The 15,183-nt window shown below is 36.8% G+C and overlaps 3 protein-coding genes and 1 pseudogene across 3 annotated transcripts; 1 reads left to right on the top strand and 3 right to left on the bottom strand.

Moving 5' to 3' along the window:
- Positions 1 to 444: 444 nt before the first annotated feature.
- LOC106450363 (protein ELC-like) lies at positions 445 to 3,428 on the bottom strand. The gene is made up of 5 exons (XM_013892014.3): positions 3,118 to 3,428; positions 2,891 to 3,040; positions 2,694 to 2,798; positions 2,443 to 2,619; positions 445 to 2,250 (listed from the first exon to the last, which is right to left on the bottom strand). The coding sequence occupies exon 5, from the start codon at positions 1,574 to 1,576 to the stop codon at positions 587 to 589; it is 990 nt and encodes a 329-aa protein (XP_013747468.3). The 5' UTR covers positions 1,577 to 2,250; positions 2,443 to 2,619; positions 2,694 to 2,798; positions 2,891 to 3,040; positions 3,118 to 3,428; the 3' UTR covers positions 445 to 586.
- On the bottom strand, positions 1,987 to 3,228 carry LOC125575172. The gene is made up of 5 exons (XM_048756085.1): positions 3,118 to 3,228; positions 2,891 to 3,040; positions 2,694 to 2,798; positions 2,500 to 2,619; positions 1,987 to 2,250 (listed from the first exon to the last, which is right to left on the bottom strand). The coding sequence occupies exons 1-5, from the start codon at positions 3,226 to 3,228 to the stop codon at positions 1,987 to 1,989; spliced, it is 750 nt and encodes a 249-aa protein (XP_048612042.1).
- Positions 3,429 to 4,416: 988 nt separating the features above from the next.
- On the bottom strand, positions 4,417 to 6,074 carry LOC106450362. The gene is made up of 2 exons (XM_013892013.3): positions 5,321 to 6,074; positions 4,417 to 5,249 (listed from the first exon to the last, which is right to left on the bottom strand). The coding sequence occupies exons 1-2, from the start codon at positions 5,687 to 5,689 to the stop codon at positions 4,716 to 4,718; spliced, it is 903 nt and encodes a 300-aa protein (XP_013747467.2). The 5' UTR covers positions 5,690 to 6,074; the 3' UTR covers positions 4,417 to 4,715.
- A 2,507-nt stretch (positions 6,075 to 8,581) lies between these two features.
- On the top strand, positions 8,582 to 15,181 carry LOC106403309 (annotated as a pseudogene).
- The last annotated feature ends 2 nt before the right edge of the window (positions 15,182 to 15,183 follow it).

The following is a 15,183-nucleotide window of genomic DNA, read 5'->3' as shown; positions in this document are numbered from 1 at the left end:
TATATCAAAATATGTTTGCACTTTCCCATACATATTAAATTTTATTATAAATATATTATTTTTTACTTCTTTAAATTTTAAATTAATATTAAAAATGTGTTTTGAAAATTTATGATTTATAACTAAAAATGCATAGAAGACTTATAACAGATTATTCTTGGAAATACAAAACAATACTATGAATGTAACGGAAAATTTGATTAATTAGTTATATGAATATGAAGACCTATCCATGTTCTGATAGCATTAGCGAACAGAGAACACAGTAGTATATTGGTTTTGTAACATACGTGCCAAGACTGCACTTGGGACCATATGTTATGTACTATTTAAGCGTCTCGAAGTTCACGTAAAATCAATAATATTCAAGAAATCTTTAGGTTAGATGTTTTATAAGAGTCTAGTGATTAGGCGGGCACCTAAACCATTTTTTAGTACCTAGACTGATTTTTAAAAATCATTTCGTTTAGGTTGATTTACCGAATAGACGGAGGATAAACCGATCTTTTATAACACTGGGTAAATATATATGAATGTAAGGGAAGATTAAAAGATGAAATCCAAAAAGACTCATTTTAGTATATATTTACATATATAGGTGATGATGCCTCGAGAAGAACTGTTCTCTAGCCAAGACTCTAACATGCTTCAGATACGAACCAATCTCCATCTCTCCCCTTCTACTAGCTTCTTCCAAATTACACAGCACATCTTCAATAGCCTTATCTGCCGCCAAGCTCTCCACCAACAGTTTCTTCTCTTCTTCCATTTCAAACATCTCTTCGACTCCCACGTCCTTGGACGTCGCTTTCATCAGCTTGGGATAGTTCCTCTCCACCCATATAGCCAACACATCTGTGTCCTCTTCTAGCTTCAGAACATTCTCTTTAAGTGTCTCCCTCTCTGTCTCAAGGTCGCTGATGATCGTTCTAACCGATTCTGATCTTTGCTTCACTTCCTTCTGGAGTCTCCAGAGGCTTTCAATCTCTTCCTCTGATATTGACATGATTGCCAACACGTCGTAGTGGAGACTCGTGACTAACCTGTCTAGAGCTTCGGGTCTTGAAACCGACCGAGTCTTGGTCGGGATAGAGTCTGTCTGAACAAACGGGTGGTCATTAGCAAGAACTCTCCTGAGGTTTCGAACGAAGTTGAGGAGATTGCACGGTGGGTACTCCCAAGTCTCGATGTAGTTAGAGTTTGTGTAACCAGAGGAGCTGACGAATGGGTGGTTGGTCCGAACCGGAGTCATCGAATCAGGAGGGATCACAAAGACAAGAGGAGGAGTCAACGGGTAGTTCTCGTGAACCCAAATGGTCAACTGTACAGCTGTGCTTTGCTGAGGAGTACGTAGAGAGCCATCCAGACGAAAGAGTTGAACTGTGGTTCCGTTGTTGTGGTTGAAAGTATCAGTAGAGAGGTCGAAGTTTGAGAAGTCTTGGAGGAACGAAGTTAGATGCTTTCTTATGACCCATTTCTGGTCTGGATCGGTGTAGGACAGAGCAAATGGACCAGTTGCAAGAAGAGCCTTCTCTATGAATTTTAGTGGAGAAGATGATGATGATGATGATGCCATTGAGGCCAAAGATGGGTTGGTTCTTGCTATTTTATGATGTTCTTGAGTTCCTGAGTTTTATTGTTTTATATTATGAAAATTACTTCAGATTTTGTTGGTTGGTCAAAGCTTAGAGAACAAGGGATAGTGATTGTTGTGTTGTTTCTTGGAAGTTTACTTTGGTCTTTATCCTTTGTTTTCTTAGATTATATCTCTGTCACTGAATCAGTCATGTGTTTAGTTTATTCTATATATTGGCTTGGTCCACCTTTTGTAATTAAATTCTAACAACAATCATTTTAGAATCACTTGACGTTGACTATATAGCTGAAGATTGCCAAGTCTTTTATGTATTTTTAAAGAACGTTAGTTATTTTTGTTCAAACCAAGCTACAGTCACAGCAGTGAAACTATGAAGATGAAATTATATATTACATCCGATAATGGTAAGTTATATCATTCACCATCTTGATATATTCAGCCTCAGGATATGCACCTATCCTCATCTCATGCTTTTCCTTATTCCGGAGCATGTGTTTCTTTTCTTCGTCCCATTGTCCAGATAGGTGGTCCTTTTTCTTCCACAGATGCTTCACTTTTCGTTTGGAATCGCTATATAGATCCCTTGCGCATTGCCTAATCTGCAGTTTGTCTTCCCAGTCTTTTTGAATCTCTCTGATCAGCTTCTTTAGAATCTAGGTAGTTTGCAGACATTTTCTCATTGGTTAGTCTATTGAAATTATGTAGAGATTAATAAGGCTTAATCTCTAAAAATAGTGCACGTGGGGAGTTTCAATAAAACTAAGTAATATATAAAAGATTTAGGTCAATTTATGGTCAATTGGTTTTAGGTTGGATGTCTCAAATGAAACTTGGGATATTCTTACTTTTATTTCCAGCTCCACAGATTTTCTCAAATTGTCACAACTTGTAGGGTTACAAACCAGTGTACAAGTTAAAACAGCTTTGTCTTTACACTTGTTTTTCTCTTTAACCTCATTTAGGAGACCCTGTATAGATCTTCTGCTCTCACTCCTTGGCATTTTTCTTTGAATGTAGTAGAGCTAATGATATGGAAAGACAAAATATTAAAAGGCCACTTATGATACTTGTAAGCACACAATAGTACTAGTAGTACCTCACGGCTAACTTCTCTGAAATCACGTATTGCTTCACAGTCCAGCTTCTGGCATTGTTCATCTTCCAAGCTTTCAACGCTGTTGGACATCGAGAATTGTACGCTCTAAATGTCCAAAGCAAGTGTAAGGAAAAAGTGTGTTAGTTATATGACTGATTTGTGTTATAATGACATTTGTTTATTTGGAGTATCATTACATGATCAATGGTTTCTTCTGTTGTAGGTATCTTGTCAAGAGCCTCATGTAGTTTCTTTACCAGATTGTTGCACCAGTCAGTGAAAGCTTCAGCCGAGGAACAGAGACTGTCGGCACGCCTTCTCTCATTGTATAGGCTCTGAAACTGTGACTGGCCGCACAAAAAGATAAAGCATTTTTAATGTTTTTGGTGGTATGTTTCAGGGCTTACATGTCTTGAAAACTTACATCTGATTCTGTGTACTTTTGGCTTGTGTGGAGATAATCTTGTTCCACCTTCTTGAGTCGTTTCTCAGCTTCTAAGTTATGTTTCTTCAGTTTGTTGCCTGTATAATCCATAGCCTCTTTTCTGTTTGTCGTGTTTGTGAATGCTATTAACAAAAAGTCTCTTTGATAGTATCTTTACTTTGCAAGTATTATGTTCTTATATAATCACATTATCTGAGTATTAAACGGATTAATGAGGATCTTGCTCCCCACGCCAAGGAAGTATATAATTTCGTCAACGAAACTATTAATAATTTCTATACATATGCAAAGTACGTGACATTATAGGTTTACTTCTTTAATAATGTAGTAACAACAACTCAATAGAAGCCAGCTCATTCTCTTCTCAAATGATATTATGAGTGTCTCAAAAACATATAATAATGACTAAAGTAATGTTTAACCCCACAAAGCAACCAACTAGTTGGATCAGACTTTCTGTCTTTCTGATAAGTCATTTCTGATCTGGATCAGTGTAGGCCTGGGCAAAAAGACCAGTGGGCTGATGATGTTGATGTTGATGTTGATGATGATGATTTTGAGGATAAATCTGGTTGTGCTATTTGTGATGTTCTTGGTTTTAAACTTCATTTTATTGTTTTCACAATGAAAGGACTTGAGATATGTTGAGTCAAGCTTAGGGAATAACGGATAGTGACTGTTCTGTATTATTGTGTGGAAGTTTATGTTTTTGGAAGAATGGTCTAACTACATTGTCTTTATTACTTAATCTAAAGCTAAAAGATTATTGTGAACTAGATGAAATGGACCACATTGTTAGCTAGGTGGTCCAGTTTTACGAACTCTGATAATGTGCTTCTCTAGATTCCTCTTTTTTTTTTTTTCTATATCAGCTTTATGCCTCGCCATTACATTTGAATTGTCTTCGCTTTGGTATTTTCTCATTTCAGCTTTTTCCTCTACAAATCTTTATCATCTTTCATTTGTGAAAACCTAAAAAAAAATAGACAATTTCCATGCAAGGCCATTAGCTGTGACAAGAATTTTCATTGTTTTTCCTCTGCTAAGACTTGAGACTGTACAATAAGCAGTGAAACTATATGCAGGTGAAATATTGGTGAACTATTTAGGAAAAGGTGAAAAACTCCTAGCACCAGATTAAAATATTACAACCCATCATTGTAAATAATGATGTATTTAGCCTCATGATGTTACCTAACCTCTTCTTTCTATGTTCATATACTCTCAGTTCCTATAAGCTAAACTTCTTCTTGAGCCTCCCATACTAGATCAGCAAATCAAATATATAGGAGCATTTTATCTTCTCAAAGGATTCTGAATGTCTTATTAAAAACAATAGGTGCAACAATTATTGTTTAATTATTATAATCCATTAGTCTCACAAAAGCAAAGACAGTCACCGAGTCTGATCACAGTCTCCTTTACACCAAAAAGACAAGGGGAGACACACTGTGATTCACCAGTTCATACCCTTAAATATCAAAAAAACTATTAAGGGGCTCAGAACACTCCTATCTCTCACAACACCTCTCTTAGAGGCTTTTTATGTAATTATAACAAAAGCTTCCACACAATCTTCAAACACCAAAGACTATGGAACCACCTACCGATGCACTCAACATATCTACCGTTTCCTGCTTCTCCTCTCCACGAACATAAGTAGACAGCCACTTTGATTTAACATACTCAGCTCTCCTCCACGGTGGCACATGAAGTCCTTTCTTCTTCAAACTCTGCTTTGCCGCTTTAGATAGAAGCATGATGATCCTCTGCAACCGATCCGCTTTGCCTACAAAAATACAAGGAATAGTTTGCAGGATCGACTTGTAGGTCTTGGTCGCACGAGCAATCTCGAAGTTGGACTTGAAATCAATGTCGATCAACAGTCTTTCGCTTTCCATAATCACATCCACATACTCATACTCCCCTGTAGGATAGGAAGGAGTCTTCTCCCAACGAGATTTGCATATAGCCGCATCGTAACCTAACCTCACCAACACACTGACCAGGTTCTTCAAGCAAGATTGGTCTTTACGGTTACTTGTCTCCACAATCTTGGTCACGTCAGCCATTACATTCCTCTCGCTGATGCTCGTACATAGAACCAAACTCTACAAAAACGAATCTGGATCCATCAGGTTTCTGCTTTACCCTTTATTAAGCAAAAACCTAGAGAACATACCTTGAGCCTCACGCAAGCTTCACCAGACGAACACTTGACATCATCCGACCATTCGGATTCATCGCCGGAGCTCTCTGTTCCACTCCCGGTAAAGCAGCTACACCGGCTACGACCGCACCTCTGTTTCTCCTCCTCCTCCTTGTTATCCTCGATGAAGTTCACAACCATCTTCGCCAAGCAGACGGAACTAGGCTCGAAATCTCCGGAGTTGCCTCTAGAAAGCGGCGGCGCGTCGAACTCGCCGACGGTGGCGTTCTTGATACTGAACTGACGCTCGAAGAGACGCTTCAAACGCGACTTCGGCATTTGCTTCATCGTCGGTAGATCTTCCGACAAGTCGATCGGTTGGATCTTCGTGTGAAACGGCATTACTATGGTTTCGAACTTGAGCCAAAATATAAATATATAAGAAAAAGAGGAGAAAGATTGCTTTATTCTGAAGTCTTTAGATACGGTAATAAAGTCTCCGAGATACGCGACGACGCGAGAACGTTAGAGCTTTATGCTTTTTGTGATCATTAGTTTTGAAGAAAAACTGAATTTTCGAAAACGGAAAAAAAAAACAGAACAAAATCTTTCTGATCTGAAACTAACGAAGAAGAAGACAAAGGATAAGGCTTTGTGTTCGGTTTTTATAAAGAGGAAGGATATAGTTCACACGTGGTTGTCCTACGTGTCAAAATTAGTAACTTTGAGACGGTCAGGAGCACGTGTCGTGAGATTAAGGGAGTTGGTTCTTCGTAAGTGACAAAGATCCGGACGTGTCTGCGACTCCACTTGTGCCGGAGTCTGTTAACGGATCCATCCGGAATAAGTTGATGAGAAGATGACGGAAATGCCCCTCCGTAGTTTTAGTACGTACTTTTTGCTCTGTACGAAAGTATATTCGCCTATTTTTAGTACAGTATATCCGTATACCGTAACTTGTCGTAGGGGTTGCTAATCTCATCGTTTAATTTTCTTTTCAATCTAGAAGCTTAAACGAGATACTAATTAGTTGAAAAAAAAAACGATATACTAAGGTGATCATTGTTTCAATTAGTTTCTGGTTTTAGTTCTTCATTTTTAGATTTTGGTTTTTGGTTTTTACCTTTTTGATTTTCAGCTTTTGGTTTTGGTTTTGGTTTTTGGTTTTTAGATTTAGGTTTCGCTATATTCTTAGTTTTTTTTTATAAAATAAGCAATACATTGTTTTAAAATAATAATTTAAAAAAAAATACCATTAAAATTTATTAAAATATAGTGGCTGTTATTTAAAATAAAAAATTACCATGTTTTAAATTATTATGTTTTTAAGTGTTATACTTAAATATAATTAATAAAATATCTATAAATTATCAAATTAAATATTTTAAAATTTTGAAAATATTTATAAATTTTATTACATGAAATATTTTTCGTTTTTTAGAACTTGAATGGCTATTTTTCAAATTAATATAATATATTTTATTAATAAAATATTTTAAATTTTATAATTTTTAGTTGTCGTTTAGTATGTATATTAAATTATTCAATAATTTATATATAGATATTAATAATTAATTGGTTACAACTAATACTAAAATTATCTATATTTATTTACATATATGGAACACAAAAATTATTTTACATTAATGTTAAATGATAAAAAAATTGTATGGAAATTTTATCTTTTTGAAAATATTATTTACTTAATTATTAATTAATTAAAATATAGTATTTTATACAAAGTAAACAAAATTCGTTTTTATATTAAAAACTCACAAAAGTTAGTTTTTGGCTTTTCTTCACAAAATGGTTGAAATTTTGAAAAACTAGTTTCCCTAAATTTTAGGGAAACTATTTGTTAAAAAACTTGATTGGCAAGTGAAATGATTTTTATAAAAACAAAAATTTAAAACTAAAACTTGATTGGATAAAAAATGGTTTTTACAAAAGCAAAAACCAAAAACTAAAACAAAAACTACGAACAATCAACCTCTAATTGATACGCAATCAAACACATTTATTTTCTCGTCAAAAAGGTATGTAACAATTAATTATAGTCAGGTTTATTTTTTAATATTAAAAGAAGGAATAAAGCAATGCAGTTAAATGAAGAAAACAAAAAAGTGTCAAATAAAAATGTTCAAACGATTGTTGTATTTTATTTTCTCTTTTTTTAAGAAAATTATTTTCTCTTTTGCTCCTTGATTTTTATCCATTTGACAAAAAAAATGTTTTATCCTTAAACACACAGATTTTCTTAAAATATATTCCCTAAACATTATTTGTGAAGTGATTTTACACATGTCATTTCTACAATCATTTTCACTAAACAAATATGACATGACATACTAAAATTGATGACATGACATATAATTAAAAATGACATAGACAACTTCATTTAATGTCAACTTCAATTTTTGGTAACTTTTGATAATAAGGTAATAACTCATAAATCATCATTAAAATAAATTTATTCATTAAATAATACGATAAAGGAAATATAAAATATTTTTAAATTTCGAAATATTATTAAAATATTTTTATAATAATAATTTTTTATTATTAAATAATATTTTCAAAATTTTATACATTCTTTTTTTTAAAAAAAAATTAAAATTTTAATTGTAGTATCATTTGTTTTTTTGATATCTACAAATCTAAGAAATTCCTTTTAGTTTTATATTTTTATAATTATAAAAAAACTTATATCAATTTTACTTTACACAATTTAATTTAATATATCTTAACCAAAATAAATAAATTAAAATCTATCTAAATTATAATTTTAAATATAACTTAAATATAATTTTAAATAAATAAAATTATTTATTTTATCTTAATTCTACGTTTAATTAAATTAGTATTTAGTATTTATATTAAAATATTATTTTAAATATAATAAAATCTAAAATATTAACAAATTTTTATTTTTAAATAAATTTAAATTTAAAACTTTATCGCTGCACATGGTGCAGGAAAACATCTAGTTAAACTTAAATAAATAAAAACCTGGGCTCTTAACTTGTAAGAAAAAAGTCAAAAAGCATCTCGCCTTTCCTTTTTTTTTCTATAATCATCCCTTGACCTGCATAAAGGTTTTCATAAGTAGATACCAAGCTAACTTGTATAAGTAAACCTAGCTACCATTTTATATCGTCAGTATATTCAGTTTCAGCGCTAATCTAAGACCCAATAAGCATTGGGCTTTTAAGTTTTAACAATACCTATAGCTCAAATATCGGCCCAGGCCCATCTGCCCGTAAACTAACTCACTCGGGTCGGGTCGGTCTACGTCGACGAGTCTCGTCTCTCCTCCGCGACGCTTTAAGCCCTAAAAGTCAACTCCCACTTCACTATCATCCTCTCCATTTCCCTTTCTGTATGCTTAGAGAATGACGAAGGTCTACGGAACAGGCGCGTACGACTTCAAGCGCCACAGAGTCGCCGAGTACCCGCTCGAGTCCACCACTCTCCCGAGCTCCTCGATCACCCTATCCGAGATCCAGCAGGAAAGATTAACGAAGATCGCCGAGGAGAGCTGGACCAGGACCGGAGGAGGCAAACCGTTCGATCCGGATGTCGTCAAGGAGATTTACGCGGCGGAGCTGAAGGTCGCCGGCGGCGGAAGGAAGCCCGTTCCGCTGCAGCGGGTGATGGTTCTCGAGGTGAGCCAGTACTTGGAGAACTACCTGTGGCCTAATTTCGATCCCGAGGCGGCCTCTTTCGAGCATGTTATGTCGATGATTCTTATGATTAACGAGAAGGTAGTAAGGCTTTTTTTTTGGCTCTCTCGCTGATTGCTGATGATGAGAACTTTAACTTGCGATTTGTATAGTTCAGGGAGAATGTGGCGGCTTGGATTTGCTTTCATGATCGTGAAGATCTTTTCAAGAAGTTTCTTCAGAAGGTTCTTCGACTTAAAGAGGTTTGAGATCTTCTTCTTTACAATGTGGGGCTTTGTTGTAGATTATTTGTATATTCATATTGTTTTTTGGCTTACTATTGTAGGGGAGAGGGTTGACTATTGCTGAGAAGACAAATTATTTGGTCTTCATGATCAATGCTTTTCAGGTTTGTTTCTGTTTCTTGAATTTTCTTTCTTTTTTTTTCAATATAGGTAGGAAGTATTTTAGATTGATGCTGCACATGGCTCAAGTCGTATTTCACGCGGGCTATATATTGTTTTGACGTTTATTTTTAATATCTGTAACTTCGTGATGTTGCAGAGTTTGGAAGATGGGGTGGTTAATAAGACTGTTCTAAGTCTAGCAGGATTACAGTCTTGGCACAGTTTGTCTTATGGACGTTTCCAGGTAGGGGATTGGTTCAGGCAAATTTTGTTAAGGATGATTGTGTATTTTTGTAGTTGCTTTGATGTCATTATTTGATTCTCGCAATTGTAGATGGACCTCTGCCTTCAACCGGATCTAATAAAAAAGTGGAAGAGGTCATCGAAGAAATGGGCAGCTGAGGCTATGTCAAAGGGGGAGCAGTTTGATCCATCTTCATCACCTGAAGCAAATTTTGTTCGAGGCCTAATAGAAGAATTCGTCGAGGTAAGAAGCATGTTGTTATTAGGCTGAAGTTGTTTATGTTTACCAATTATTTTCGCATAGTTGTGAAAAATTCATGATTTTTTTTTTTCATCCAGGTGCTTGATCACGGTGTTTTTGCGGATGAGATTGATGATACTGCTGTTTCTCAATTGGTCGATGATTCTTCCGTCTTATACTGCGAGAGATTCATGGAATTTCTCATTGATATGCTGAACCAACTTCCAACAAGAAGGTATTAATATTTCGCACCAGGGCCTCTATGTAGTAGGTCAAAACCTGTATTCTGCATTCTAGGTGTTTTTGTTTGGTCCTGATGATATCTCCGTTATTAATCTTGATACGCTGTGTCCATTTCTGTATCATTCAGTTACTGGACCTTATTTTTTCTTACTCCATCTCGTCGTCTTGATTTTTACAGATACTTAAGACCTCTTGTGGCGGATATAGCAGTTGTTGCCAAGTGTCGACTGAGTGTCCTATACAAACATGAAAAGGGGAAGCTTTTCGCCCAATTAGTTGACTTGTTACAGTTTTACGAAAAGTTTGAGATTAAGGATCATGATGGAACACAATTAACTGATGATGAAGCACTTCAATTTCATTACGATCTTTTTATGGCGTTTCAGCTACTTGCCTTTAAGAAAATACCTAAGGTATTTCCTGGTATCCATGGTTAATTAGATAGATAGTTTTGCTTACTATGTTACTGATGGAATTCGAAGCCTTCAATCTGCTGTCTTCTTTGTTCTCTAATAATAATTGGGTTGTCTTCTCCATGTTCTCAGTTTTTTGTTATATTGTTTGTTTCAGTTGCGAGATGTGTCTTTGGCTAACATTGGTTCGGTTCACAAGAGTTCTGATCTTAGGAGGAGATTGTCTGCGCTTTCTCTTGAAGATTTAAGGGATGTTGTCTGCTCAAAGGTATTATATCTGGAAGGCTTATTCTTGTAGGTTCACTTGTGAAATTAATCATTATGGAATCTTGCTGCTGGTGGCTTTAGTTTACTTTTTCATACATTTATGTTCCTTTACAATTTAACTTACGACCTCGCCACCTAAATCGTTCTCATTTTCGTATGCTTTTGTACAGCTCAAACTGGTTTCAAGACATGATCCTTGGGCAGATAGTAAGGATTTTCTGACTGAGGTCGTGGTCTCCTCTTTTGAGAAGCAACAGTCTCAGAAAGAAGCCATAAACGCTCTGCCTTTGTACCCAAATGAGCAAATCATGTGAGACGAAAGTGTTATTCCAAGCATTAACTATTCTGGGGAAGGTTGCCTTGCTCTTCCAAAGCTTAATCTTCAGTTTCTAACACTCCATGATTACCTCCTTAGAAACGTCAATCTCTTCCGTCTAGAATCTACTTACGAGATTCGTGAAGATATACAGGAAGCTGTACCACATCTACTTGCACACATAAATAACGAGGGAGAAACTGCTTTTCGTGGTTGGTCACGAATGGCCGTCCCGATTAACGGATTCAAAATCGCTCAGGTGAAACAGCCTAATATTGGAGAAGAGAAGCCAGCTTCTGTGACTGCAGAAGTTACCTTCAGCATCAAGAGTTACAGAACACAGATAAGATCTGAGTGGAATTCCATTAAAGAGCATGATGTACTGTTTTTGCTTTGTATACGCCCTTCATTTGAGCCGTTAGGTGTAGAGGAAGCTGCTAAAGCTACAGTACCGCAGAGACTCGGGCTTCAGTATGTTCGTGGTTGTGAAGTCATCGATATCCGTGACGAGGAAGGCAATCTGATGAATGATTTTTCTGGAAAAGTTAAACGGGATGAATGGAAGCCCCCAAAAGGTGATATGAGGACTGTGACTGTCGCTTTAGATGCTGCACAGTAGCACATAGATGTTACAGAGATTGCTGAAAAAGGTGCTGAGGATGTGTATGGCACATTTAATGTGCTAATGAGGAGGAAACCAAAAGAGAACAACTTCAAGGCTATTCTGGAATCTATCAGAGATCTCATGAATGAATATTGTATTGTACCGGATTGGTTGCATAACGTTTTTCTTGGGTATGGCAACCCTTCTGCTGCACAGTGGCCTAATATGCCAAACCTCTTGAAAACCGTGGACTTCAAAGATACTTTCCTTGATGCAAATCATCTCAGTGAAAGTTTTCCAGATTATGAGGTTAGTAATTATTTTCTGTGGTATACGATGTGATCTAGAACAGCCTCTTTTTCCATGTCTCTCACAAGTCGTGCACCGCAGGTATCTTTCGTAAATGCTGATGGTGCTGAAGTTCTGGATCCAAGGCCTCCGTTTCGAATCACTCTTCCAAAGACACTAAAAGGGAATGCTTATGCTCTTTCTGGAAATAAGATATCTGAAGTAAATCCATCAGAAAATGTTGATATGGTGGATGTGTCCCCGAAGGAGAAACTTATTGTCGAGGCATACACCCCACCAGACCCAGGGCCTTATCCTCAGGACCAGCCGAAGCAGAACTCAGTTAAATTCACACCTACGCAGGTACTACTAATTTCTATATCCTCAGCAGTACACCTATTTGATTAGGACCATTTGGTTACTATGTAATTGTGCTGGCTATGCTCATCAGCTTTGTTATTCGTGACATATTTTTAATATTGAGAAAATTGATCACTGTAGAATTCACATATATTACAGAACAATCAAGTCAAATAGAATGCTACTCATCATCTTTATGCGGCCTCATTGTGTTTTATATCTGAAATTTATTAACCTGTATAAACTTTTGTGCATTCTCGTTCGAATGAATAGTAAAGCATTTGGCTTAGTCTCGTCTCTTTGATCTAGTTAAGAATCACATGATATTCTATTTTAATCGGAGAAAGTTTTACCTGAAGTTCCAAAAGTATTTTTATCACCTCAATGGTGGGACCTTTTCTCTCTACTGGTTGATAAAATATTCCAAAACATATGGCTTGGATTCAAGATGAATAGTTTTTAGTTGCAATTTTTAATCAAACCATACTTATTATTGTCCTGTAGGTTGGAGCGATCATTTCTGGTATTCAGCCTGGGCTCACTATGGTGGTTGGTCCACCGGGTACCGGAAAGACTGATACAGCTGTGCAAATCTTAAATGTGCTATATCATAACTGTCCTTCACAAAGGACCTTAATTATCACTCATTCAAATCAGGCTTTGAATGATCTTTTCGAGAAGATAATGGAGGTACATTGGCGTCTCTGTTTTTTTTTTGTTATATGGAGTAATGGTTTAACAGGTTCTGACCGACAAATGTTACATGGGTTTGTTTTTTCAGAGGGATGTGCCAGCGCGGTATCTACTCCGTCTAGGTCAAGGTGAACAAGAGCTTGCCACCGATCTTGACTTTAGCAGACAAGGCCGTGTCAATGCCATGCTTGTTCGACGTTTAGAACTGCTCAGCGAGGTTGAAAGATTAGCAAGATCACTTCAACTTCCAGAGGATGTAGGTTATACATGTGAAACAGCTGGGTATTTCTGGTTGCTTCATGTCTACTCGCGTTGGGAGCTATTTCTTGCTGCTTGTGGTGGAAATGAAAACAACCCATCGTTTGTTCAAGATCGCTTCCCGTTCAAAGAATTCTTCTCAGACGCGCCTAAACCTGTTTTTAGCGGGGAGTCATTTGAGAAAGACATGAGGGCAGCTAAAGGTTGTTTCACTCATCTCAAGACCGTGTTCCATGAGCTAGAAGAGTGTAGGGCCTTCGAACTACTCAAATCAACTGCTGATAGAGCAAATTACCTGATGACCAAACAAGCAAAGATTGTAGCAATGACGTGTACTCATGCGGCATTAAAGAGGAGAGATTTTCTTAAGCTGGGATTCAAGTATGATAACTTACTGATGGAAGAAAGTGCTCAGATTTTGGAAATCGAGACTTTCATACCAATGTTACTTCAGAGGCAAGAAGATGGCCATTCACGACTCAAGCGCTGTATATTGATTGGTGATCACCACCAGCTGCCTCCCGTGGTGAAGAACATGGCTTTCCAGAAATACAGTCACATGGATCAGAGTCTGTTTACGAGGTTTGTTCGTTTTGGTATTCCATATATCGAGCTTAATGCTCAAGGAAGAGCGAGGCCAAGCTTAGCCAAACTCTACAACTGGAGATACAGAGACTTGGGAGACCTTTCCATTGTTAAGGAAGCACCCATCTTTCATAGAGCAAATGCTGGTTTCTCATATGAGTATCAGTTGATTAATGTGCCTGACTACGAAGGGAAAGGAGAGTCAACACCATCTCCATGGTTTTATCAAAATCAAGGAGAAGCTGAATATATCGTCAGTGTCTATATATACATGAGATTGCTAGGATATCCTGCTAATAAGATATCGATATTGACGACGTATAATGGGCAGAAGCTCTTAATCCGTGATGTTATCAACCGTCGCTGTGTTCCTTATTCTTTCATCGGCCCGCCTAGCAAGGTAAACTATCCTTCTCGTGTGTTAATGCATTGTGTGTGTGCAATGCTTCCATATCTATTTTGGTGTTTTGATCGTCTTGGTTTTGTTGTTTCCTCAGGTGACTACAGTGGATAAGTTCCAAGGACAACAGAATGACTTTATTTTGCTGTCTCTTGTACGGACACGCTTTGTTGGACATCTACGTGACGTAAGAAGGTTGGTAGTTGCAATGTCACGTGTTCTGCCGCCGCTCTCTGTTTGAACAATGCTATGAGCTGCAACCAACGTTTCAGCTTCTTCTGAGAAGACCCGATAGGCTCGGGCTCAACCTGAGTGAGAACACATCAGCGTATACAGATCGTGCGGTGGAGGAAGTTGGAAATCCTTACCTCGTTCATGATGTTGAAGAGATGGCACACATAGTTCACGATAGGATGAACGAGTTCTACAAGGTAACCGACGCAAAACTTGCTTGGATAACTAATTTTTGTTTGTTTGGAAAGTCGTTTGCTTCATGTTTGTGTGTGTTTTTTTCTGTTGGGGACAGGCACAAGGGGTGTACGAGCAATACCAGAATCACACGCCACAAATTGAAGACGGTAATCACATGGAGAGTGATACAGTTGTTAGCGAAGATGGTGAATCTGAGAAGAAGATGCAGCCAGAGGTAGATGGTGTAGTTGACGAATCATCAAAGGAGACGGTTAGCATGGAGGTGGACAATGGAGTTAGCAGTGAGAATGGGAAAGCTTGATGAGAATTAGAGCAGATCAAACCTTGAGTTTTCCTTTCACGTAACTGGTAAAATCACTAAACACCTCGAATGCATACTGATTTCTATTTCTCTATATATAGAGGATCAATCTACGATAATGTTTTGTTGGTGATGAGATAGAGCATTATAAATTTTATGGATATGGAGTCACTGAGCGGTATA

This window comes from Brassica napus, chromosome C4 (genome assembly GCF_020379485.1).
Source record: "Brassica napus cultivar Da-Ae chromosome C4, Da-Ae, whole genome shotgun sequence".
NCBI classification, from domain to species: Eukaryota; Viridiplantae; Streptophyta; class Magnoliopsida; order Brassicales; family Brassicaceae; genus Brassica; species Brassica napus.
This window is presented reverse-complemented; position numbering and strand designations above follow the sequence as displayed.